The sequence below is a fragment of the Chiloscyllium plagiosum genome, unplaced genomic scaffold (assembly GCF_037043375.1).
Source record: "Chiloscyllium plagiosum isolate Xiang-an unplaced genomic scaffold, Cpla_swu_hap1 HiC_scaffold_34, whole genome shotgun sequence".
In the NCBI taxonomy this organism is placed as follows: Eukaryota; Metazoa; Chordata; class Chondrichthyes; order Orectolobiformes; family Hemiscylliidae; genus Chiloscyllium; species Chiloscyllium plagiosum.
Genome location: NW_028270172.1, coordinates 27364636 through 27391029, shown reverse-complemented (window position 1 = coordinate 27391029; position 26394 = coordinate 27364636). Strand labels below are relative to the sequence as shown.

The window sequence follows — 26394 nt, the reverse complement described above, 5'->3', positions numbered from 1 at the left end:
TCATGTTACTTCTGGTGGGAGGAGGGACCCGGAGCACAGTTCAGTGGTTGTGTGCGGGTTTCTCTCAGGGCCTGTGACCAGGCAGATTGGACAGGCAGGCTGGTTGCCACGCCAACCAGGCCTGTTGTACGAGGTTGTAGCCAGTGAGCACAGAAGAGGGAGGGAGAGACTGAGGGTTCACTGACTGTGGGAACCCAGAGTTACTGATGACCATGAGAAATATAGTTGGTTGGTGGTGCCTCTGAAGGGATTGGAAGGGGGTGAACCATTGGTTGGATGGTAAAAGGGGTGTGCAGATGTGGGGTGTATTGAGGATTTAGCGCATCATCTCAGAGATTGAAGTGTGTCCTTGTAGAGATTGAGATGGGGGTGCGTGGGCATGCAAGGAAATAGTCAGATGGGCACCCAATTAAGGGGAAATAGATGGCCACATTGATGGTGGAGCTTATTTGGTCTGCTGGGGAAAAGCAGAGAAATCCAAGCCAGCTACTGTTAAAACTGGATTCATGTTAAAACTACAACCTTGTTAAAATATTTAAACACAAGTAGGTTAGCCACTTGCATCTGACCCCTGTTAAAACTGCAAATATGTGGGTTTGATTTTGAGTTTGAAATTGGTCGTGTTTTAACTGGTCATATGACCTTCCTGTCATATGTTGAAATTGCTCCTTGTGTTGCTGTCCATAACAAATCTTGAACCAATTGTGTTGGAATAGAATGTGCATCCAACTAAGCCAAACTGACACAAAGTACTGATACATAGAGCCAACATCTATATCACCTTATTCACTCATAAGAACCACCTTCCTTGCCTTGCCACTGCAACCACCACCTCCTTAAAACTAATCTTGTGATGGGCAGCTGAAGTGCTTCCCTACTCCAAGTGGCAGGCTACGTGCAACATTGAATTACCATGATGAGCAGAGGCTGACACTGCACATTCAAGGACTATCTCGGCCTCCTCTATCCATTGAAACGCTAACTATCTGTATTGCTCTCAACCTATGACAAAACATATGCAGTGAGGATACCAAGAGTAACACTAATGAATCTGCTCAATAGATTGGCAGGAGGCTGGAAGAACACAGCAAGCCAGGCAGCATCAAGAGCTGGAGAAGTCGATGTTTTGGGTGTAACTTCTTCAGGACAGGGGGTGGGTGTAGGAGGAGCTGCAGGTAAAGGGGGAGGTGGGGGCAGGGTGGGGAAGTGGGGATAGGTGAAGGCAAGTAGAGAGTATGACTTGGTTGGTCAATAGGAGGAATGAATCTGGTTGGTGGTAGGGAGAAATGGAAGGGTGGGGCTGGGAAGACAGTCGGGGAATGGGGAGGGAGGTTATTTGAAATCGGCGAACTCACTGTTGAGTCCTCCGGGCTGTTGGCTGCCCAGGCGGAAGATGAGGTGTTGTTCCTCCAATTGTCTCTCATGAATCTGCGCAGCCCACATAAAAATGTTGGACTGCTATTGAACTATCTGGGTCCCCAGCTTGTCATCACCCAGTCCTGCTTCTGCCGCAAGTCTCAAACACTCTTACACTCCCGGAACCGGTAAACTGCAGCAGCTTTGATGCCTTGATTGTAAATAAGACCTCACAGTTGCATGCGTGAATAGTTACTGTAGGCAATAATGTTCAGATCACTGGGTCGTTCTTTTTTGTCCTCGGCACTTCTGATACGGAGCATCTTAGAACAGACAACATTTGAGTGTCTCGTACTAATAACTCAGACCAACTTTTTCATCCTGATTTGTTTGACTATGATGATGTTAAACAGACATTGTTAAAACTGTAGAGCTGCTGTACATCATGTATGTGCAATATCCATGGAACTTGAAGAGCTGTTTCTCATTCCATTTATTCTTTTGTTTTCCAGCCTGCACGGTTGATGTTGCTGTGGGATTTGACACCTCAGATCAGAGACAGTTTGAAGACATACTTGCTGGTCAAAATATATTGCAAGTAAAGCTTGATGGGATCTTCAAAGTAATTACCTCTCTAAAGACGGTGAGCTGCGAGTCAGTTTCCCATTTGGAAACAAGAGTTGGGGTATATATCAAAGACAAGAATGGCGTGGCAGTTCATGAGACCCGATTTGATGAAAACATTTCAAAACTGGCGAATAGCCTGAAAGGTGTCAAGACAAGCAGTCAAGTTATTTTAAATGCGAAGACTTTAGAATCATTTTGGGGGAAATTCAATGAATCGACTTCAAAAATCAAGGTAATGTTTCCTATTGATAATTTTCTTAACAATACTCTTTAAAGCATTTACAGAATTAGTCGATTCTTATTATATGTTCTTATTGTAACAAAGGGGGTTTCTTTCAATGAATTGGATAACAGATATGATGTGACAGTGATTCCGTTTTCTAAATTTATGCAGGGATGTGGACATCTCTGGCTAGGCCAGCATTTATTGCCCATCCCTAAAAGCATTTAAGAGTCAACCACATTGCTGTGGATCTGGAGTCACATGTAGGCCAGACTAGTAAGGATGGCAGATTTCCTTCCCTAAAGAGCATGATGGAACCAGATGGGTTTTTCCCAATAATCAGCAATTGATTAATGGTCATCATTAGACTCTTAATTACAGATTTTTTTAAATTGAATTCTAACTCCACCAAATGCCATAGCAGGACTTGAACCTGGCTCCCCAGAACATTAACAGTCCACTGATAATACTAGTTAGGTGTCCCTCCCAAATCCTCTCTCGTACCATGGCACAATTTAATTAGACAAACAACTCCATGGTATACCCAATTTTTCCCAGCTGAATTAATGCAAATGTCCACAAGTGTCAGGTGCTGAATCTTCATTGTTGGAATTCCATTTTTGGAAGTTTATGTATGTGTAGCTCTGGAAGCTTGCTCGGTGGATCGCGGTATCTGGTGTTAGCAGATACTGCCTTCAATAATAGATACCAAAACTCTGCTCCAGAACAGATGCAGACTCGTCGCTCAAGTAAAGTAGCTCTGCTTTCTGAAAGTTTTGCAAAACATCTCTTACTTTTCAACCGGTTGAAAAGCACTAACATACATGAAACGGGAAAGTGAATCAGAAAGTTTCATCTGTCTCATCATTAGGTAGAAAAAGCACTCATGTTTACGGAAAGCCTGGTTCCCTTCACTCACCGCCATTAACTAGCCACTGACGCAAAGTGAGATTAAAGAAATAGTTTAAGCTATCAAGGTGTGGTATGGTGGTTCAGTGGTTAGTACTGCTGCCTCACAACACCAGGGTTCCTGGTCCAATTCCAGTATTGGGTAACTGTCTGTGCGGTTTTGCTCCGGTTTCCTCCCACAGTCCTAAAGATGTGCAGGTCAGGTGAATTGGCCCTGTTAAATTGCCCATAGTGTTAGGTGCATTAGTCAGAGGGAAATGGGTCTGGGTAGGTTACTCTTCGGAGGGTTGAGCCGAAGGCCTGTTTCCTCACTGTAGGGAATCTAATCTGTAATAGTTAGTTACCAGGGACACGCTGCTGCATTAAATTTATGATATAAAGTTAAACTGTTATTGTTTTGTCTGCATTCCTACCAGCATTACATTTTATATTAGAATAGAATGGAGTAGAATCCCGACAGTGTGGAAACAGGCCCTTCGGCCCGAGCAAGTCCACACCCACCCTCTGAAGATTAACCCATCAATTCCCCTACTACTCTACATTTACCCCTGACTAACGCAACTAACCTACACATCTCTGAACACTATGAGCAATTTAGCATGGCCAATTCACGTAACCTGCACATCTTTGGATTGTGGAAGGAAACCGGAGCACCTGGAGGAAACTCACGCAGACACAGGGAGGATGTGCAAACTGCATACGGACTGTTGTCCGAGGGGGGAGTCGAACTCGTGTCCCTGGCGCTGTGTGCTAACCACTGAGCAACCCTCTTTAACCCTCTGTGGAAGTTCCATTTTGGATGAAGGGCCAGTGATTTACTTTCACTCACTGGCAGTGCCAGCATTTAGTTGGAAGGCCCAAAGAGCTGTGAAGGGTCATTCATTCTCCAAATTTCCTTTTAATTTCTGGATGTAGGTCCTTTAGGCACAATCGCATTTCCTGCCCTTCATGATACAATGGTTTAGAATGTCAACGTACTGAGCCCTACCCCTTGTTTTATTTTGGTTCAGTTCTCAGATTGTGTTTCTCAATGGTTTCCTTAACACAAAGCAAGGGGCTGAATCTTATGATGTTTTTTGACTAAGTGTGAGTTTTATTTTGGAGAGATTCAGGCCATGAGCCCTGGTGAGATTGTTTACCGCATATTACCAAACCTGCCTCATGACCCGCCTACCCCAACCCTACCGTGTCCATGTGTCCAATACTACCCACATCTTACCATACATTATTCCCTGAACTCGCCAACTACCAGATATCTGCTGAATGATGGGCATCCATTACACCCGCACCATCTTTAAAAGGCTGCCATTCACTCAGATGAATGTGGGCAATCCAAAGTTGCTCAGCCCATTCAAGGATACCTTCTGAAGATGTCTGAGAAGTGGAAGATGGCACTGCAATTCTCCAACAGATACATGGACGTTCTGGTTGAGGGGATGAGGTCAAGGAAAGGAACCCTCTTGCCAGAGGACTGGCAGTGGAAGCCATGCCACCAGACTGTAGCAGTCATGTCTGAGGTTGCCACTTGAATCAGTGCCATCTTGATGGTCTACAGGAATGGCCAGCAATGGCATAAGAAGATCAGTGACCTCCTCCGCTGCACCTGGGTAAGTGTTGCATTTATCTCTCTGCTACTTCACACTCTGTGTCTCTCCTACTGCACACCCCTACCACCAAGGCTCACGTTGTACCAGCCTAATGACGAGATGCAACATTTCCCCTCACCCACCCTTATCCTCCCAATTCCCCAACACCACTAACCTTGCGTGCCTCCTCACTCCCTCAAAACAGCACCTTTCCCTCACCAGATCAGCACCGATAGCTATGCCACCCACTTTCATCTCACTCAATTCCTCGCTTTCTCTCATCGCAGAGCATAAACAGTCCATAGCAAGGGAGGAAGAGCCTGCATGGCTGGAGGACTGCCTCATATGAGGTTCCTCACTCCATACAAGGAGAGAATCCTGTCCTTCTGCAGGGAAGAATGGGACTGCTCCTGAACCTTCACCAAGAAAGGAAGTACCATTCTTCATTCCACCATGACTCTCACAGTAACCCCGCTATGTGTTACATTCTTTGCACACCATTTCTAACTCCATTTGCCACGCTGACTTTCCTTTCTTTTGTCTTACAGGTTCTGCCATCATGTGCACCAGCACCACAGTGAAACAAGGATACTGAGGTCTAAGGGGCAACTTCAGCAAGTTTGCCACGTGCACCAACTCAGATCCTGACACCCAGGTGGGAGCATTAGCCTAAGAGAGTATGGGAGCCCTGGCTGGTGAGCACCTTGCTGGGACAGCTCTGTGGATGGCCAAGGAAGCATGGGACAACCCATGCCCCCTGGCACTCACAGCACCACCCGAGACCAGGCCCCTATTCATCCCCAAGCAGGAGGGAAGCCTGCAATGCTGGCAATCAAGGACTGTCTCCATGTGCACAGGAAGGAACAAGAGAGGCAGCCGTGGATGTAGGATATAATGGCCCTCATTGTCCAGCAGCCGCTTTAGCGCAGAAAGTCACGTGTTCATCTAGCTGAGTCAATTCGCAACTGATATGTAGACCTATGGTCAACTGCAGAAGTACACAAACCTGCACACCATTACCCAAGCCTTCATCTGCAGGACTGTAACCATGACAACAGGGGCACGAGGATCCTGGAAAGCTCTCCTTGTGCCCCTTCGTCACAAAGGTACAGCAGGTGGATCACCCTGAGGTACCCTCCCCCTCTTCAGTACATTTCAGAGGTAGCTGCGCCCAGCGCCTGCATCATGCCTGTCCCACTCTCCCACCTCGAATGTTCACACCGAGTAAGGTCCATTTGCTTCTGGCACAAAGACCCTGAGCATGTCTGGCCCATCCAGGCACAAACACAACCAAACTTCCAGGACCAACAGGCACCACTGTCTGACAGGCTCCCTCCAACCTGATTGCTGAACCAGTACACTAAGCACTGTGGAAGGGAAAGGAAGAAGAAAACTTATTGGTGCCAATGCACTGTTCATGCACTGCACATTATCTGGCACTCTGCTGTAAATGGAACTGTTTTGACATCATGTGTGATATTTGTCTCTCTGTGCATCTCAAAATGTAACTGATTGAACATCATTCCTAACTTCATAACCACACAGGGTGAACTGTGAGTTGCTGTCAGTCGTGAGAGCCTGCTGCAGCAAGGTTAACAAGGCAAAGTCCTGCTGACACTGTCCTTAACCCACAGCATCCTTATTCTTCCTCTGGCCTCAGTGTCCTGTAGTGTTGGTGTCAATGAGGTGGTCACCTGTGTCAAGGCAGGGAGGTGCAAAGCCCTCAGTAAGCAATACAAGAGGATGCTCAGAGATTATGCATTATTTGGGTCTTTGTTACAAAGAGCCTCATGTCATTGGGCCTTGTAGCCTCCTCCCTCAGGTGGAGTCATCCCAGCCACTCTGAGCATGGTCATTTGCTTCCCCATTGCAGACTTCTGATTTCTTGTGCAATGAAAAGTGACAGTGAGTGCTGTCCAACCTCTAAATGTCAGTGAGGCCCCAACCATTCAAATGCCCCTTTCTGTAGATCCCATAGGCTTTGTTCTTCCTCAGCTTGCCACTCAACCCATTTACATGAGCCTGAAAGTGCTAACCTTTAACCCTGCAATCCCTGGCATATGAAGTGACTATGCCAGGTGTGGGTATACACTGGCCTCATCTCAAAGTCAGGGCACTGCTGACATACTATGCCTGGATTTCCTGAATGACCAGTATCTCCAGACATTGCAGTAAGGATAGCTCCCCTAAGACTTTCAGATCTGGCTCTCTACTCACTCCATGTGCAGTGTTACTGGTACTAGTGCATTAATTGGCACAATGAGTAAAGGCAAGGCATGAATGGTCAAGCCTGCAGGTAGGCACTCAGTGAGTGAATGCTAAGAAAGTAAATGAGAAGCAATAAGATACAGCATGGTTCAATCGGTGGGCTGCGTCCCTATCAGTGCATGCAAAGTGTCCTTGCTGCATCCTTTCGATGCTAGTTGCTGGTGTGCCCTCCACTGCAAGTCTGTGTTTCCTGTGTAGCTGGCTGGTGTACAGAGAAATACCAAGATGGTGTTGGGTTGGTAAATGCTGGATGCCAGTATCTGTAGAAGATGTGTGCACTCAGCTGATTTGGTCCAAAGCAACATGGAGATACTTGAGGGAGGCAACGAGCAGAAGTTGCAAGGCATCCCCTCTGATTTCTAAGTCAAATAGGAAGCTGAAAATCAATAAGACAAGTTAAAAAGATGCTTAACAAGCCATAGTCCCCTAAATTGACAACCTGCTGCTGCCTAGTGAGAAATGTATCATGGGATAAGTGATGGCCTAGTGACATTAGCCCTGGACCATAATCCAAAGACCCAGTTAATGTTCTGAGGACCCACGTTTAAATCTTGTCATGGTTGAATTAGAATTCAATAATAATCTAGAAGTAAGAGTCTAATGACCATGACAGTGTCAGGAAAAATCCATTGAGTTCACTATTACCCTTTGAGGAAGGAAATCTGCCATTCTTAATTGGTCTGGCCTACATGTGGATCCAGGACCACCAGCAGTGGATCAACACTTAATTGCCCTCTGGGCAATAAATGTTGGCCTGGCCAGTGGTGCCCACATCCTGTGAATGAGATTTAATGTTGGTCAAAAGCATTAAAGGTGATGCACGATTTCCTGATGTTCATTTCTGGTGTGCAATTCTGCTCTCCTTACTTTAGGAAAGATGTTGTGAAACTTGAAAGGGTTCAGAAAATATTTACAAGGATTTTGCCAGGATTGGATGGTTTAGGCAATAGGGAGAGGTTGGATAGGCTGGGACAGATTTCCTTGGAGTGTGGAGACTGAGGGGTGACCTTACAGTGGTTTTGAAAATCATGTGGGACATGGATAGGGTAAATAAATCTTTTCCCTGGGGTGGAGGAGTAGAGAACTAGAGGACATAGATTTAAGGTGAGAGGGGAAAGGTATAAAAGAGACCTAAGGGGCAACTTTTTCACACAGTGGGTGGTCACGTGTATGGAACGAGCTGCCAGTGGAAGTGATGGAAGCTGTTACAGCATTTAAAAGGCATCTGGATGGGTATATGAATAGAAAGGGTTTAAAGGGATATGGGCCAAATGCTGGCAAATGGGACTGGATTTATTTCAGATATCTGGTCATCATAGACAAGTTGGACATAAGAGTCTGTTTCTGTGCTGTACATTTCGATGGCGCTATATAGACCATACCGGAGATCTGACGCAATTCTGCCTCAAACCCTGAAAATAACATAAGAACGAGGAACAGGAGTAGGCCATCAGGTCCTTCGAGCCTGCTCCGCCATTCAGTAGGATCATGGCTGATCTTATCGTGGCCTCAGCTCCATATATCCGCCCTCCCACCGTAACCCTAATTCCTTTATTGTTAAAATAAATCTATCTTAGCTTTAAAAACATTTACTGAAGTAACATCAACTACTTCACTGAGCAGGGATTTCCACAGATTCACAACCCTCTGGATGAAGAAGTTCCTTCTCAATTCAGTCCTAAATCTAATTTTGAGGCTGTGCCCTCTTGTCCTAGTTTCATCCACCAGTGGAAACATCCTCGCTACTTCTATCTTATTTATTCCTTTCATCATTTTATATGTTTCTATACGATCCCCCCCCTTCTCCTAAATTTCAATGAATACGCCTAGTCTACTCAGTCTCTCCTCATAAGCCAACCCTTTCAACTCTGGAATCAACCAAGAGTACCTTCTCTGCACCCCCTCTAATGCCAGTACATCCTTTCTCAAATTCTGCCCATGATTTCTAATAAACAAGGGCAGATTATTCTTGTAGTTTTCCTATTTTTTTGTAAAGAGTTGCAGCAAACTTTACGAAAAGTGTATTGTTACTGAAGAACTTACGTGTTGTCCTGAATTAGAATAATTCAAGAACAACTGTATGAATGTTATTATATTGAAGTATAAGACTGGTCACGGGAAGAAAATTGGCGTTTTCTGTCTCTTAATTGATTCTTTGGGTTGTCACAGATCAAAAGAATATTTGTTTAAATGTAATTGATTTGCAGGTGATTTTATTCTTCACTGATGGATTAGATGACTCCTTAGATCACCTCAAGCGAACATCGCAAATGCTCAGAGAAAATGGTAAATATATCCTTTTTTTCAAAATGGCTTGTTTTGGAATTGTTGATCCTGATGATAGTGGAACTTCTCAGCTGTCAAGGTAATTGGATTTGTGTGCAGGCAGGAGGTTAAAATGCTTGAGAAGCTAGTCAGATGCCACTGATATCTACATTTAACCCAAACTTGGTGTTTAATGAATGCAAAGCCCCTGTGAGAGAGATAGATCTCTATTTAAATATTGAAATCCTCATGAACTGCTGTTTTGTTACTGGGTTTTGACTTGATATTTGTAATTATACATTTTTAAGGGGTCCTGGGACTCAATCAGAAAAACGTGGTTGAAAGTAGAAGGAGATATTGGGGCCAAGCGAGCAAGGTTTTAAATCCTGATGTCTTTAAGCTGCTTCCTTTCCTGATTGAAAGACCTGATCTGAGAACATGCTTTCACTGCTCTGCAGATGGTTTTCAAAATATCTGAAAGTCACTCCTGCACTGTCAGCCTTTTTTTTGCCCTTGATCTGCACTTTCCTACTGTAAGTCTTCTCAGCAGCATGACATTAGCTAATGCAGCCCCACCTTGGACCTCAGATGCAGAATAGAAACAATAGGAGGAGCACATCAGGAGGACCAGCAGCAGGGGCAGCACCTCACGAGGACCCTAGTAGGAGAACCAGCACAGGAAGAGCACCACAGGAGGACCACCAGCAGGAACAGCACCTTAGGAGGACCACAAGTAGGAGGAGCACTAGTGGGAGGAGGACCACCATCTGGAGCAGCAACTTAGGAGGACCACCAGTAAGAGGAGCACCAGTGGGAGGAGGACCACTATCTGGAGCAGCACCTCAGGAGGGCCATCAGTAGGAGGAGGACCACGATCTGGAGCAGCACCAGCACAAGAAGAGCACCACAGCAGGGACACCAGCAGCCTTCACCTCAAATATGACTTGACTCTCCACAGGACTCCAACCTGAAGGAGGCACTTTCTTCAACAAAAGGCATACAGGCAGATGACTTGTCTTCTCTACAAGGCTGAGCTCAGGGAAACTCGGCTTTCCCAGATTTGAGACCATGTGGAAACAGTCCTTATTCCAAGTGGACCTGCTTAGCACCCATTCCCAGTAGTTGTTAAGGTAAATTCTTAACTTTTGCCTCTCATTCCTTCCAAGGATCTGCTGATGGCATTGGCCCAACCCATATCTGAAGCCCACAGTTGCATCTCTGAGTTGATGGATGGCATATTGGTCAAGGCTGATATTCATACGCACTTTACTGTTGATGTACCCAGTCAGAATGAGAGAACACTTAGACTTATGACAGGCCTGGGAAGTCATAAAGGTGACCACTACAGTTTCACCATTTTGCACACCTGTATTGCCCATAGAGACATAGAGATGTACACGGAAACAGACCCTTCGGTCCAACCCGTCCTTGCTAACCAGATATTCCAACCCAATCTCGTCCCAACTGCCAGCGCCAGACCCATATCCCTCAAAACCCTTCCTATTCATATACCCATCCTGATGCCTTTTAGATGTTGCAATTTTACCAGCCACCACCACTTCCTCTGGCTGCTCATTCCTCACATGTACCACCCTCTGTGTGAAATAGTTGCTCCTTAGGTGTCTTTTATATCTTTCCCCTCTCACCCTAAACTTATGCCCTTGAGTTCTGAACTCCCCCACCCCAGGGAAAAGACCCTGTCTACTTATCCTATCCATGACCCTCATGATTTTATAAACCTCTATAAGGTCACACCACAACCTCCGAGGCTCCAGGGAATACAGCCCCAGCCTGTTCAACCTTTCCCTATAGCTCAAACCCTCCAACCCTTGCAACATTGTTGTAAATCTTTTCTGAACCCTTTCAAGTTTCACAGCATCCTTCCAATAGGAAGGAAACCAGAACTGCATGCAATATTCCAAAAGTGATCTAACCAATGTCCTGTACAGCCACAACATGACCTCCCAATTCCTGTACACAATACTCTGACCAGTAAAGGAGAGCATATCAAAAGCCTTCTTCACTATCCTATCTACCTGCGACTCTACTTTCAAGGAGCTATGAACCTGCACTCCAAGGTCTCTTTGTTCAGCAACACACCCTAGGACCTTACCATTAAGTGTATATGCCCTGCTAAGATTTACTTTCCCAAAATGCAGCACCTCACATTTATCTAAATTAAACTCATCTGCCACTTCTCAGCCCATTGGCCTATCTGACCAAGATCCCATTGTAGTCTGAGGTAACCTTCTTCACTGTCCACTACACCTCCAATTTTGGTGTCATCTGCAAACTTACTAACTATACCTCTTATGCTCACATCCAAATCATTTATATAAACGACAAATAGTCGTGGACCCAGCACCGATCCTTGTGGCACTCCACTGGTCACAGGCCTCCAGTCTGAAAAACAACCCTCCACCACCACCCTCTGTCTTCTACCTTTGAGCCAGTTCTGTATCCAAATGGCTAGTTCTCCCTGTATTCTGTGAGATCTAACCTTGCTAATCAGTCTCCCATCAATGAACACAGGTGTTTAAAGAAACACAGAAATTACTGACAAAGCTCAGCAAGTATGGCAGCCGTTGGACCAAAGGGTCTGTTTCCGTGCTATAACATCTCTATGATTCTATGACTCTATCTGGGGAGAGAAATGAGAGTTTAGTTTTGGGTCGAGTGACCTTTCCTCAGAACTGAGGAACAGTCACTCGACCTGAAACATTAACACTGATTTCTCACCACAGCTACTGCTAGACCTGCTGAGTTTTTCCAGCCATTTCTGTTTTTGTTTCTGATTAACAGCACCCATAGTTCTTTCCATGTTTAATCATTCAAAGGTTAACATTCATATCAGTGCAAGAAACCTGGAGAGTTGACACGATGTATTGAGCCTTAATCAGGATTCCCACATATATTTACACCTATGCAGCATCAATAGATAGCTCTGTTGAGGCACGATCTACTCCCGATAAACTTTGATTCTGTTGCCTAACAAAAATGTATCTATCGCTACCTCTAGCCAGACTTGCTTGTTTTCTGAGGCTGTCTCCCACCTTGCCTCCAGAGGGAAGACAATCTCCCTAGGTGTCCTTACAGACCACACTGTCACATCCTGGCATGCACCAGAGGTTCTTGCTGGTGCCTATCCACATTCAGACTCTACCAGTAAGATTCCTGGACTCTTATCCCTTGTGTCTTCCACCACACTCCCACACGGTCTCCTTAAAAAGCAGAGCTAATTGAGACAGGTCCACGTCGTCATTATCAAGGCCAAGGGAAACCTGGGAGTCGGAGGCAAGTGTATCAGCTGGATTCAAAAGCTGCTAAAACTTGTGGTCCTAAAACTTCCACATTGCCAGTGCACTGTTGGTCCTGCCTCCTGTGACCAGGTTTGGAAGGCACATTGCAACTTCGCAACTTGAACATCCACAACCATGAACCCATAACTGGAACTCTTGGCTAATGAGTAATGATCAAAACAATTAATAACTCAGAAGCAAAATGCTACATTTTTGATCATTGCATTTGAGGTTTAAACACAGATTTACTTTCATTTGTTTGATCGGAGAGCATTGCACTGTACAACAGTGTATCAGTAATTTTTCCAACATCAGCTTTTTAGTAAATGATTTTACACAGTTGCTATAATGTGTGTTGTTAGAATTAACACACAGACTGTAGCAATGAGCTATACAAAACAGAAAGCCACTGTCTTAATTCCTGCACTGTAATTTCAGAGAGGGAATGAGTAAATGTTGGAGTTCTGTTGCTTCTTATTACTCCTTACTCCACCTTAATCAGGAAAAATAGAAAAGGTCTTTGCTTCTCCAGGCTGACTTTAGGTTTGATCAGTTTCTACACGGTCGGTTTAATTAGCCAACAGAAATTTAGATTATTCGTGTCTACTTTGCCTTTAAAATCCAAATTTAAAATCTTCTCATCTCTCCGTCAATGTAGATTTACAGTGAAAATACTGTAGCTTGTGATGTTTTTCATCATTAAGTGCCAACTGAGCCGAAAAACAACACAAGAACTATAATGGCTCATACAGAACCTCAAAACATCTTGCAATAAAATCATAGCTAGTTAAATCTTCTTGCTGTCAACACCATTCTCCTGTCTTGACTTCCTTATAGTTCAAAAATCATTCTGTTTTAACCTGGAAAAGATCCTCTGACTTAGACAACATATACCTCTTGGGTGGAGAATTCCAAAGTTTCATGTCCATCTAAAAGAAAGAAATGCCTCTTAACTTCCACCATAAATAGAGCACATTTTGTCTAAAAACATTTCCTGGTAGTTCTAGATTTCCCCCAAGACAGGCAACATCCTATCAGCATCTAACCCATAAAACCTTTTCAGAATCATAAATGTTTTAATCAGATCACTTCTCATTCTTTGGGCCTCTCTTTTTTTTGGAGGTTCAATCTGTTCAACCATTCCTCATTGTATAATGTTATGAAAATGATAAACATGGGCTACCGGTATTTAAACAAAAAGACAAAAGACTGTGGATGTTGGGTATTGTGCTAATCACCTAAGAGGGGTTTAAAAAGACTGTAGCTGATTCAACATCCTCAGCTGGATAATGGATTTTAATGTCAATATTGTCTTCTTTCAGCTGATTTTAATACTTACAATCTCCATAGGCTAAAGTGACTTCTGAAAAGGACAAATACTGACCTAAAATGCCTGCTATGATAACCTGGCCAGGTTGAGTCAAGCTCATGAAACTGGTAGTAAACTAGGATCAGTTGTAAATGAAATAAACATCATTTTAAAAAAAACATTGAAACTCAAATCTATATTTCTTGGTTGATTTGCAACTTTCTGAAGTCACTTGCAGATCAGCCAGTTTGAAAAATGAATGATGCCAAACACCAGAATTCACAAAAGCACTGTATTCAGGCAACAGCTTTTGAACAGCAAAGCAGGGGCAAAAAAGAAATATGAACTGATATCAGCAAGAAGCTGGAAACCTTTTGTTCTCTGTCTCTCAACCGTCAAGTCTGCCTGGTGAAAATGCAGCTTATAACTATTCATTGAGAATTCAAGGAGATCTAGCAAACTTCACCAATACTGAAGAAACAGGACTACTACCAAACAGTTTGGATTCAGATCATTCTTACAAGTCAAGGACTCTCACAAAATTGAACTGCAATGGCCTTCATTTTCATGTCTGGATGAGAGGTGTTCTCTCCACTCCCTTCTGTTTAAACCTACAACCTGTTTTTTGCAACTGATGTCACAATTTTATTATTTATGGGTTTGAGGGTAGTAAGAGAATAAAATTAATCTTTCATTCAAGGGAACCAGGTAATTGGTTTCTTCAATTATGCTGTAATTAGTAATATTTTAATTAAACTACGATTGCTGTGTGTTAAAAAAGATCAGAATCAATTAAGAAGGGGTTAACAAGAGTGGAGCTGCTTCAATATCTTAAACTGGTCAAAACAGCCATCATTCACTCAGGAATCAAATTACTTAACCCTCTTGGAACTGATTGTAAGCATTCTCCTCCCTAAGTAAAGAGATCAAAACTGTACACATTACTCCACATGTGGTCTTGTCAGTGCACTGAACAATTGCGCCAGGTCTTCCCTGCATTTATATTCTATACCCCTTACAACAAAGCTGTTTTTGTAGATTAATAGCAGCTGTTAGACACTTCATCTTCATACTACCTATAGCAGTATGATAATTAGTGCGCATTTTGTAATTCCAGGAGTCCATGCACTCATCCCAGTGGCTCTGGAAGGTGCTGTACGTGTTAATGAAATACATGAAATTGAGTTTGGAACTGGATTTGCGTACAAAGACCATCTATCAATGCAAGTTGGCAATATGGAAAGTGCCTTGCTGGAAAAGATTGTAAGTGTCCTTTTGAAAGGGAAGACATAATTGTTCAACATTCTGTAGAGTTCTGCAAAAAAGAGTTGAGGTTACCACAAACGACTCTCCTTCTCAACCTCTCCCTCACCTGAAGCATAGTGAACCTCAGCTGTGTCTTTATCTCTCCATTGAGAAGAGTGTCCCTATGGTCTAGTAGGATTATGGTAACTTTGCCTTTATAAATTTCTATAAGAAAATGAAATTTCAGACAAAGAAGTCCCAATCTTAGTTAATTATATTAATGATTGATGATAATATCGGTCCAATCAGTAGTAATTTATTCTGTTGAAAAATCAGCTGCTCAGTGAAGTTTCAAAACATTAATTATCATGAATGGATTCATATGCTTTTTCTAAAATTGTGTCAACTGAATTAACAATTCTATCCTTTTTTTTGAAAAAACAAAGAGAGCAGTTGCGGAAAAGCGATGTTGTAATGTAAATTGCATTTGCACTGGAGAAACAGGAGGATACGGAGATGCTGGAAGAAACGGGGATCCGGTAAGATGTCAAAACAAGCAAATGCAATGTCTATTTTCCCCCATTAAATTGAAGGATTATAGAATATAAATCTGCATACATTGCCACTTTTCGAAATGAATCTCACATGAATGTTTTGACCTCCGTATTCAAACAAACTCACATCATTTTGGAAATGTGTTGAAAGTGGGCTTTAAGTGTAGTTAATGGAACAGGATCAGACACCATTCCAAAGGACAAGACAGATTCAGTTACATTCTTGTCATGGGATACAGTTCGGCTTTTAACAGTAACATCTTGCAATAGAAACGACAGAGCATTTATCTGAAGAAAAGTAGTTAAATTCCACTAAAGTAGATGACTTTAAAATGAAAGAACTTCCCCATGGACTTCATCAGCATCGATGACGTCTCTTGGTTTTCCGTAGTAGGACCACTTACACTTGGAAAGAAGATCCGGAATATTGTCCAAGGGTTTCCCATCTCTGCCATCGCCCTTTTCCCCCTAGATGTGTAGAGGGGAGGCAGAAAGTCCACATCCACCACTGATTTCTCAGCTAAAGATACACATAAGCAGGCATAAAGCAGAGCTAGGTAATACTTTTTTTCCCATTTCCAGTCTACTCGATCCCCTCACTTCACACACCAAACCCCCAAATCAGAACTTTAAACACTACTGAAATTTATAAAAATTGTTATGATCCAGTGAGGAACCATTTTAACATTCACAAAGAAACTTGAATACTTGTTTTAATGAGAGAAATTTGGCACAAGATTTCACATTTTCTTTTACCACACAAACTTTATTATTGATATAAGAATTAAACAGAGACAAAATTATTGTCCTAGCAAAATGGTTTGTTTCCAGAAATGTTATGCAAAACATTTACTTCCCATTTCCCCAAGAATTTCCTTATAAGACAAATCAATCTTAAAGTTTTTTTCTTTCTGTAAGATGTACTGATGTACTGCAAGTGTGCCACTGTACTCTCAAGAATTTTTCTCAGCTATCAGAGTTGAAACATTCATTACCACACCTTGACAGTGCAGGCTGTAGTCCCTCACACTGATAAGGTTTCCAATGTTTTCACAGTATTCTGCTGGTTACTTTCTGTTGCAATAAAACAGACGAAGCATATATTTTTTTCTTTATTCATTCACAGGATAAGGGTATATCTGGCTAAGCCAGCATTTATTGCCCGTCCCTAATTGCCTAGAGGGCAGTTAAGAGTCAACCATATTGTGAGTCTGGAGTCACATTTCGGTCGTACCAGGCGAGGATGACCCTTTCCTTCCCTCTAGGACATGATTGGACAAGATGGGTTTTTTTTTTTGACAATGGATTCATGGTCATCATTTGATTCTTAATTCCAGACTTTTTTTAATTGAATTCAAAATCCACCATCTGCCTTGGCAGCGTTCAATCCCAGATCCCCAGAACATTGCCTGCGTCACTGGATTAATACCCCTAGAGATAGTACCACCAGGCCAATGCCTCCCCACAATGGACAACATTACATCTTCTGTTTCTCATAAGATTCACACTGATGTTAGTCTCACTCACTTATCATGCCGTCAGTGAAAAATTTAGAGTTTTATTCTTTTTTTTAATTTTGTCTCAGTGAGATGCAAACCACAAGATCCAATTTGCAACTAAAAATCTCTGCCAACAAACAGACAGACAAATTGAAACTGGAAAGAGTTTTTAATCTCTACCCTTCTCAATGACAACATAGCCTGCTCTGGTGTTCTCTCAAACTGACCTTCAAGCCAATCATCCCTCATTTACAGTTTCTCCAGATACTTAAACTCAGCCGTAGTTTTGTCACTCTATCTTCTCTTTTCTGATGCTTTAACATAACACAAAAAAATGAATTGCTAAAACTAAAATTATATTCAAACCACCAACCATGAATTCGATAATTGTAGTTCAATATAAAATTTATTTTTGCATTGAAACATCAGTTTGTTTTGCATTCTAAGATTAAAACATACATTTATAATTGTTATTAATTACTTATTGGATGTGTCATTATTGCAGGGAAATCCTGGCCAGCGTGGACCCACTGGCTTTCCAGGACCAGAAGGGGATATGGTGAGCTCGCTTATTTTCTGTCATTAGTGGGGAAGTTTATTGGCTTTTAATTTATATCTGTGTTCTTCTGGTTTACAATGTTAATGGATTGGGGATAACAGGTTTATCTGACACGACAATGGCTAACATTATCAGTTTAATGATATTTTGATTAGTCCTTTGCCCTTATAAAGGATGCTAGTACGATAAAATGTGATCAACTTCTATATTTTGGCAACATACAGCAAATCTGGATTCTTACATTCCCTTTATTGACATTAAAAGGAGCTTAGGAGCAATGGGACTCAAGCTGCAGGATCAATCAGCCAGTCCCAGTCAACATTCTGATGCAGACAATGTGCAGGGCACAAAGTAAACTTTCTTGCATTACACTGGAAGTGAAGCTTTATTGTATTTCACAGGGACCAAGAGGCCCACCAGGTATCACTGGTACTCAAGGATTCACAGGATGCCAAGGTTACAGAGGCAGAAAGGTAAGTAACTGTTCAATTCATCTCTTACATCAGCAACCAAAAGCATGCTCCAACTTTTGCTAATTATATTCTTACAATTGTGCATTATGTTTCAGGGAAGGTCAGGTTATCGAGGAATGAAGGTAAAATTGGTTTATTTACTCCTCTTCCATTCCAGTGTCACACAAATACTTCCTGTTATCTATCGTCTGATTTTGCTACTATGCTAATACCCAATATTGTTGCTGTAACAGGGTAGCGAAGGGACCTGCGGTATTGATGGAATTCAAGGAGAGCAGGTAATTGGTGATAGAAAGTTGTCAGAATTCACTTTTCACTTTTATGTGCATGTGTTAATGCAAGATTGTGTTTTCACAGGGAGAGGCTGGAGAGCCTGGACAGGCTGGGGAACATGGGAAGCCAGGATATCTGGTAATATATTTTGTTGGCATTTCCTGACACTCAAATGAAACTTGACCCAAAGAAACTTGTAATCATTGCATATCTTTCAAACTGTCCCATTCATTTTACTTTCAGGTGCAGCATTTAATTTGTCCTTTCTTAATTAAGTAGTAGTCATAAAAAGTGAAAGCTATTTGAAATCCCATTACTGAAGAGTAAAGTTCACTGATTGTTGTCATTAATCTCTGGAGAGACACTGTTATGCCTGTGTGATTTTGTATCTTAAGCTCTCACAAAGTGTTGTCACTCTAGTAGTAACATGGTATGACAATGATAGACTAAGACTTTGCATAATGGAGATTCACCTCTTGTGGTACAGTGGTAGTATCCCTACCTTTGGGCCATGAGTCCTGCATTCAAGTCCCACCTGCTCCAGAGGTGTGTCATGACTTAGCTGGACAGGTTGATTAGGAAAATATCTCAGGCCTATATAAACAGACACTGACTAAAACTGGGATAGGAAGTTTATGTATCAACTGTGTAATTTTGTAATTAAATATAACATTGAGTAAAGATTGGCACCAGTTTAAAATAGGCTATTTTGGCACAGTGATAGTGTCCCTACCTCTAAACTAGGAGGCTTGTGTTCAAGTCCCACATGCTCCAGAGTCACGTCATGACATCACTTGATGAGAAAATATCAAGACATTATATAGAGAAACTGCATAACTGTATAGGGATGTATGCGAGTAGTGCATTCAAGTGAGTATATAGTAGAATTATATGATTTTATTTTGCATTATGACTACAGTAAAAGTCTATTCCTCAACTTTAAAATAATGTAACTATCAAAATTACATTGCAGTTTGATATATTTATCTAACTACTGCAGAAGGTAGTTGCAAAGAAATGTTACTTTTCAAAGTAATGTTCTAACACTGCAGCCTTCATGGGAATAATCAAACGTTTTATCTTAGGGTAAGAAAGGCTCGAAGGGAGACATGGGTGAGCGTGGTCTACTTGGATTACGTGGAGACCCTGTAAGTAAAATGATATGGCCCTGTGAGATACAGAGGAACCTATTTAACTCAGAATGGATACTTTGTGAATACAAGTCGACAATCCTTTTTCCAAAACACTTGGGACCAACTGTCCTTTGGATTTCGGAATTTTTCGGATGAAAGGTTAAATGACATTTTCATAGTAAAATACAAAAAAATAATTACCGAACAGCAGACCCACCTGTGATTATGACTAGCCCCGAGGCAGGATTGATGCCTGCCAGTGGTAGACTACGCCACTATGTCACATCTGAGTGACATGGGTCGAGTGGGTGTGGAATTGTATTAACTGTTTGCACGCCAAACAACCTTGTTAATGAGAAAAAAAATTCACAAAAAATACTTTGGATTTCTGATTTTTTTTTCAGATTTTGGATAAAGGATTGTCCACCTGTAATATGTTGTCCCATTGTTCATTATTTTCTAAGGGTTCATTGAACATTCAGGAATCAAAAACAATGTATAGTTGAATTTCCAAAAGATGAAACAGTACTGACTCATAAACATTCCCCTCAACCATTCTGCAAGCTTAATGACATTTCAGGAAAAGTTTTGTTTGTACAACTGTAATTAGCCTTGTGCCTTTGGGAGCCTGTTTTTCATAGGAAACAAGTTTCAAGACAACTAATTAGGAGACTGCCTCTGGAAATTATTGTTGCCTCACTCCAGTGGCAGCAAGCTTTGGTTTTGGATCCATACTTGATCCTGACATCATGATCCTGAAACCTGAAATAAAATTCAGTTCATTGAGCTCAGCCAGCAGCAACATGGACTTGCCAAAGTGTTATCTGGTACTGGGCTGCAAGGCAAATCTAAAACATATATTCCTCTATGTATTCTGAAAACATTCTTTCCTGATAAGACAATTCTTGTAGAGTTCTGTGATGGTAAACAATAAACAATTAGGTTTCACATCAATACTAGCCTTAATTACTAATACTTATGTATCTCAGAACACAGAGTAGGATAAGCAGCCAATGTATTAGTCCATTGTAACATCAAGTCTCATGAATCTCAGTCATTGAAATGGCTTTGTGATTAGCTCTTCTCTGTCATGAACATGCAACATAAAGAACTTGATCATGTACCAAATTAATTGGCCATTTGACATCACAACACATTGGAATACTTAAAGATACATTGTTTCATAATTCTGGATCAAGTCCAGTCCCAAAGTCTTGTTTTTTTTTTGTTAGTTTTTTTTATTCACTGACTGAAATGGGAGGGTGAACGTGAGAAAGAGTGAACTGTTTTGCTCTGAATCATTGCAGTGGAAAGAGGTGTTGGAAAAAGAGGAGCCCAGAGGGCTGTAAACCCAATGAAAAGGAATCTTGATTGTTGTTGACTGTGTAAACTGCGATCCAGATTAGATTACAGTGTGGAAACAGGCCCTTCGGCCCAACAAGTCCACACCGACCCACCAAAGCGCAACCCACCCAGACCCACTTCACCTAACACTACAGGCAATTTACCATGGCCAATTCATCTAACCTGCACATTTTTGGAGGAAACCGGAGCAAACCTACGCAGACACGGGGAGAATGTGCAAACTCCACACAGAGAGTCGCGTGAGGTGGGAATTGAACCCGGGTCTCTGGCGCTGTGAGGCTGCAGTGCTAACCACTGTGCCACCGTGCCACCCAACTTTCTGTATGTACATGTGTCTGCTAAAAAACAAGAGTTCACTTTAGTTCTGCTGGTTCTCTATGGAAAAAGTCATTTCTATTCTGTTATTATTTAAAGGAAACAATCATAAGATTTAAATAAGAAAGGACACTTAAGCAGCAAAATCAGCAAATTTTGGAAGTGTGCACCAGGTTTGCCCAAATCTGTAAAATGAGGGAAAGTCTAATGTTAGATCCTGTTTTTGAAGGAGGGGAAGGAATAATTTACTTTAAAAAACCATTAATTATTTTCTCTCTTTTCATTTAAGGGCAGTCCTGGTATTAATATCAACACACCAGGTGAAAAAGGCAACAAAGGAAATCCAGGACTACAGGTATGTTTACCAACTTTCTATGCTATTCCTTCGGTTGGATTTTATGTGACAGCAAATATGTCCACCTAATTGAGGGAGAGGCCACATGCCATGCTCCCAGCAGCAAAAGAGTCACCCATTGTGATTAAATTGCAGGGTGGATGGAACTTGTATGCGATTCCCAGTGCTGGCGAGCAGTTGGGGAATTGCTGGTTTCTGATTGCATGGTAGTTCTTGGTTAAAGTCCTGAATCCCAAGTAAGCCCGATGATGGGCTTCTAATCATCAGAAAGGGCACTTAATGCCACCATAGAACTCTCAGGTTTTCTCCAAGTGGGGCAAGAGACCCTTGTCAGGTTGATTAAATTCCAGCTATATATTTATCGTGCATCATGTTATCATTTGGTATCTTTTATTGAGCAAAATCATGATTTAAACTACACATTGGTCGTACAGTGAGTTAGGGAGTACACTGTGTATGCTAGTATAGTAGTTGTGTTACTGGGATGGTTAGTTAAAAGACTAATTAATCCAGAGATTGTGTGGTCAATCTCCACCATGACCTTTTGAAAATGTCTGGAAATAAGAGATTTTTTCAGAAACCATGTTTTTTGTTTCAGTGTCTTTCAATGAAGGGAACATCCCTTTCTTTCCTGATGGTCTTTAAGTGGAAACCAATGTGATCTTCTGACCACCCACTCACACCCCCCTAAGATGGTCATTCTACACTTCTGTAATACTGCCTACTCTGCCCCAGCTTTGGCTCATCTGCTGAAACTCCCTCATTTGTGCTTTTGTGACTGTTATCTCTAAATCTGGCCTTCCTCCCTGTTCTATCCTCAGTAATGTTGAAGCCATTTAAAGACCTGCTGTCCATGTCCACACCAATATTTACTCATGAATCACCCATCTGCACATTGATGGACATTGACTCCAAGTCAAGCAATTCTATAAGTTTAAAATTTTCATCTTTGTTTAAAGTCCCTTTGTGGCCTTGTCCCTCACTCTTTATATTCTCCCGTAGTCTCATAACCTTTCAGGATATCTTTGCTTCTCTATCTTGAGCTGACCTCTTGTACATCTCCCATTTTGTTTTCTCCACTATTGGTGGCCATGACATTTGTTGCCTAGGCAATTAGCTCTAGAATTCCCTTTCCAAACTTATTTGTGTCTCTACCTGTCTCTGCACCTTAAAGATGTTCCTTAAAAACCAGTTCTTTGACCAACATTTTAATCTTTTCCCATGATTGGATGTTGCTTATGTGTGACCCCTGTTTCAAAACTCCAGGGTTGTGTCTTAAATGTGGCCACTCAGTTACCTTCTCAGGACAACCCAGGATGGGCAAGAACAGGTGGCTTTGTCAGTGATATCTCTTCCTGAGAATGATGAATAAAGTCAGAAAGTTGGGGGGATATATTGTTCGAGCACAACATAATCAAGAATTTTGGGTAGGAAAATGAGAGCCATGGAATCCCCAAAATCATGTTCAAACTTAAATTGGTCAACTTCTTTTAAAAACATTGTTTGTTTCCCATCACTACTCTGCCTCCACCAACTTTCGGCCCAGCTCTCTATCTGTCAGGTTTCTTTGGCTTTACATCTTTGGAGATGTTCCCCTTAATGGATCTACAAGTGACAGTTCACCTTCCAGTGCCCTGTCCAACTAGAGAAATTGGCACAGCTAGCACAGACAGAGCCAAACCCAATTTAATCTGCACACCCACAGTTACATTTGCTGGAGTAGTTACTAAAAACCAATCAGTAGCTCAGGTAACTTTTTTGCTTAAAACAGGACATTGTATCTAGCTACTATGCTCCTGTAAGTGCATCAGTAAAATCAACATCACTCTGTACAAACATTTATCAAACTTTTTCAGATGATGCAGCTCCTCATTGCATCAATCATTGCAAGATGACAGACGGTGATAAGATTGACACTATTGTATGGGCATTAGGCTTTAATTTGTTGCACTGTTTAAATTTAAAAAAAATTATGACTTCAAACTTCTGGAGTGTAGCATTGGCCACTGAGCGCTCAAATCAAGGATTTGAACACATGATTCACTACTTCCTGTAGCTTTTTGTTTTGTCTATGTGCATCAGGCCAAGAGGATCCTTGTCCTGAGAGCAAGATGTTGTAAATTCCACTCTACACAGTCAATAGTAGTGGCTCTCTAATGTCATGTCATGACAGAACAAAGAGTTCAATAAGAATACACCAAAATAATTGAGGAATCAAGGCAAATGGCAGGAAGGCTCATTAAAATGCTGTAACATTCTGGACCTTGCAAATTAATATTCTGTTGACTAGTTTCAGGCACTGAATAAAAAAATGTTTGTATTTAAATTGAATTATTCACAATCTGAGAACATCACTAAGTACTTTACAACCAATGATGTGTAGCGCCTTTAGAATGTTGGGAAAATAAAAGTCAATTTGTGCTCAATCAACGATGTCTTAGAAACCACATAATTGGTTTTAATATTAGTCAAGAAATGAGGGTGACCTTCTCCATTCATCTTGAAAATAACACCATAAAGTAATTTATATTCACTTGAGATGGTAGCTAAGACTTCAGTTTAACAATTTAACCACAGGACTGTGCCTCAGACAATCTCAGCACTGAACTAAAGTGGAAGTCTGGGATGTTCTGAGTACACCTCCAGACTGGGACTTAAATCCCCAGACGTTTTAAGAGAGACGCCAAGTGAATCACAGCAGACAGTGCTGTGGAGATTTATCTGTAATTTCAACAATAGTTCCTGCAGACTTTTCTGTGCCTGGACAGCAAAGTCATCAAATGTATTCTTCTGTGTAATGAAAGGGATCATCATTGGTAAATTGCTGAATGAACTTAAAATGGTTGGAGGGGGGAAAAGAAGCTCCTGTACTATTTTCAAAATAGAGGCTTCAGTATTTCCCCAGTATCAGCTAACATTCTATGCATAAATCTTTGGACTGGAAGTTAAATGCACAACATTCTGTGGACAACACGGTGGCTCAGTGGTTAGCAGTGCTGCCTCACAGCATCAGGGACCCAGGGTTGATTCCAGCCTTGGGCGACTGTCTGTGTGAAGTTTGTACATTCTCCCCATTCTTAGTGTGTATGCTCCAGTTTCCTCCCACAGTCCAAAGATGTGCAGGGTAGGTGAATTGGCTGTGCTAAATTGCCCATAGTGTTTGGAGATATGTAGGTTAGGGCGTTAGTTGGGGTTAATGTAAAGGAATGGGTCTGGGTGGGTTACTCTTGCGAGGGTTGGTGTGGACTTGTTGCGCCAATTAGTCTATTTCCACACTAAGGATTTTATGATTCTGGTTCAGGCGAGAGATTGTTGAAAGTCTTATTCTTAACTACCAGAAGTTTTTATTCCTGACAAGATAATTATAAGATATAAAGGTGGCTACTCATTCTGATCTGATCAGGATATTTCAGAGCAGATTATACAAACTCTTGAACAAAGACATTTATAGGGTGTGATTAGCAAGTGAGAAAGACACAAGTGGTATCTTTGAGCAAATATGTCTAATATGGGCCTGACATTGTCCAATCTCAACAGGCCTTGTAACTGTGCAGATACTGTTATGACTCAATGGGAGACAAATATTGATCTGAAATAGTTATTATCTGCATTTATAACATCTTCTCTGAGTGTTCTGAATCATTGGAATTATTTTCCACAGATGGCTGGATCAATGAGAATATTCAAGGGTGAGACAGACAGATAATCAATAAGGAAATGAAAGCTTATAGGGAAAAGGCAGGACAGTGGAGTTGGTGATTATCACATCAGCCATGATCTCATTGAATTGCAGAGCAGACTCGATGGGCTGAATGGCCCATTGCTGCTTCTATATCTACTTGTACAACTTTTCCACAGTTTGATTTGTTCTGAATATAGTAAAAGTAGTTGATGAAATGTTCAACCAGCAACTGAATACAGCTTTGACAAAGGTAGTCTTTTTAGGGATTGTGAAGCAGTTCCAGTTGAAGTCCCAAGAACACCAAATTTATTTTATTGCAATTTAAAAAATAAGGAATATCTCAGCTTCCTGTTGGCACCTGTTTGAATAACATTCTGAGGGAATACTGATTTTAGAATGTAGCTCAAATAACACTGCAATCTTATTTTTCAGGGTGAAGCAGGAAAACCTGGTGAGGATGGAGTTGCCGGTGCACCAGGCAATCGCGTAAGAGAATCTACTCCTTAGTGAGATAATGATATATGTATTCATGTAACAGTTAAGGATGGGCTAGTAACTGAACAACTTAGGGCCAAAACTCCTTCCGTCCTTGTTAAAAATTCAATAAATTTCCACGATGTGTACACAGTGCTTTAGGGGATTGTCACGATAAGTGATTTTCTGTGAACAGTGAAAATAGTTAGCTGCACACGCACAATGTGTGAAACATGCAGTATGCAGATTTACCCCAGAAAAGCACGAGTGAGTGAACATTAGAGCCACAGAGGGCAAGAGGATATGGAGGAAGAATCCTGCGGAGAAGTAAATACATGGTGGACACAACGGGACTTGACTCTCGAGAATTGTAGACAACATGAAAGAAACCAATGATCAAGGATTAGATCCTGTTTCATGTTCCCCTTGAACAATAGATTAATGATATAAAAGTGGGGAAGAAAATGGATTTTAGCTTATTAATGTCTCGGTGAAAATCAATGAACTAAAAACCTGATCACAGGTCCATAGGTGAGAAGAAGTATCACATGTTGCAATCAAGATAACTTTGGCATCAAGAAGCAAATAACTTGCTTTCATCTATAAATTGCATTTATACATACCA

At 41.6% G+C, this 26394-nt stretch overlaps 1 protein-coding gene across 1 annotated transcript in view; it reads left to right on the top strand.

The window, feature by feature from the left end:
- The window catches only part of LOC122564423 (collagen alpha-6(VI) chain-like), a 178737-nt gene that overhangs the window by 97293 nt on the left and 55050 nt on the right, over nucleotides 1–26394 (top strand). The window contains exons 17-28 of the mRNA XM_087978572.1: nucleotides 1869–2215; nucleotides 9177–9255; nucleotides 14960–15105; nucleotides 15534–15626; nucleotides 17646–17699; nucleotides 18101–18172; nucleotides 18268–18294; nucleotides 18406–18450; nucleotides 18530–18583; nucleotides 19531–19593; nucleotides 21548–21613; nucleotides 25728–25781. Coding sequence (XP_087834698.1) covers nucleotides 1869–2215; nucleotides 9177–9255; nucleotides 14960–15105; nucleotides 15534–15626; nucleotides 17646–17699; nucleotides 18101–18172; nucleotides 18268–18294; nucleotides 18406–18450; nucleotides 18530–18583; nucleotides 19531–19593; nucleotides 21548–21613; nucleotides 25728–25781 — 1100 coding nt within the window. The remainder of the gene's footprint in view (nucleotides 1–1868; nucleotides 2216–9176; nucleotides 9256–14959; nucleotides 15106–15533; nucleotides 15627–17645; nucleotides 17700–18100; nucleotides 18173–18267; nucleotides 18295–18405; nucleotides 18451–18529; nucleotides 18584–19530; nucleotides 19594–21547; nucleotides 21614–25727; nucleotides 25782–26394) is intronic.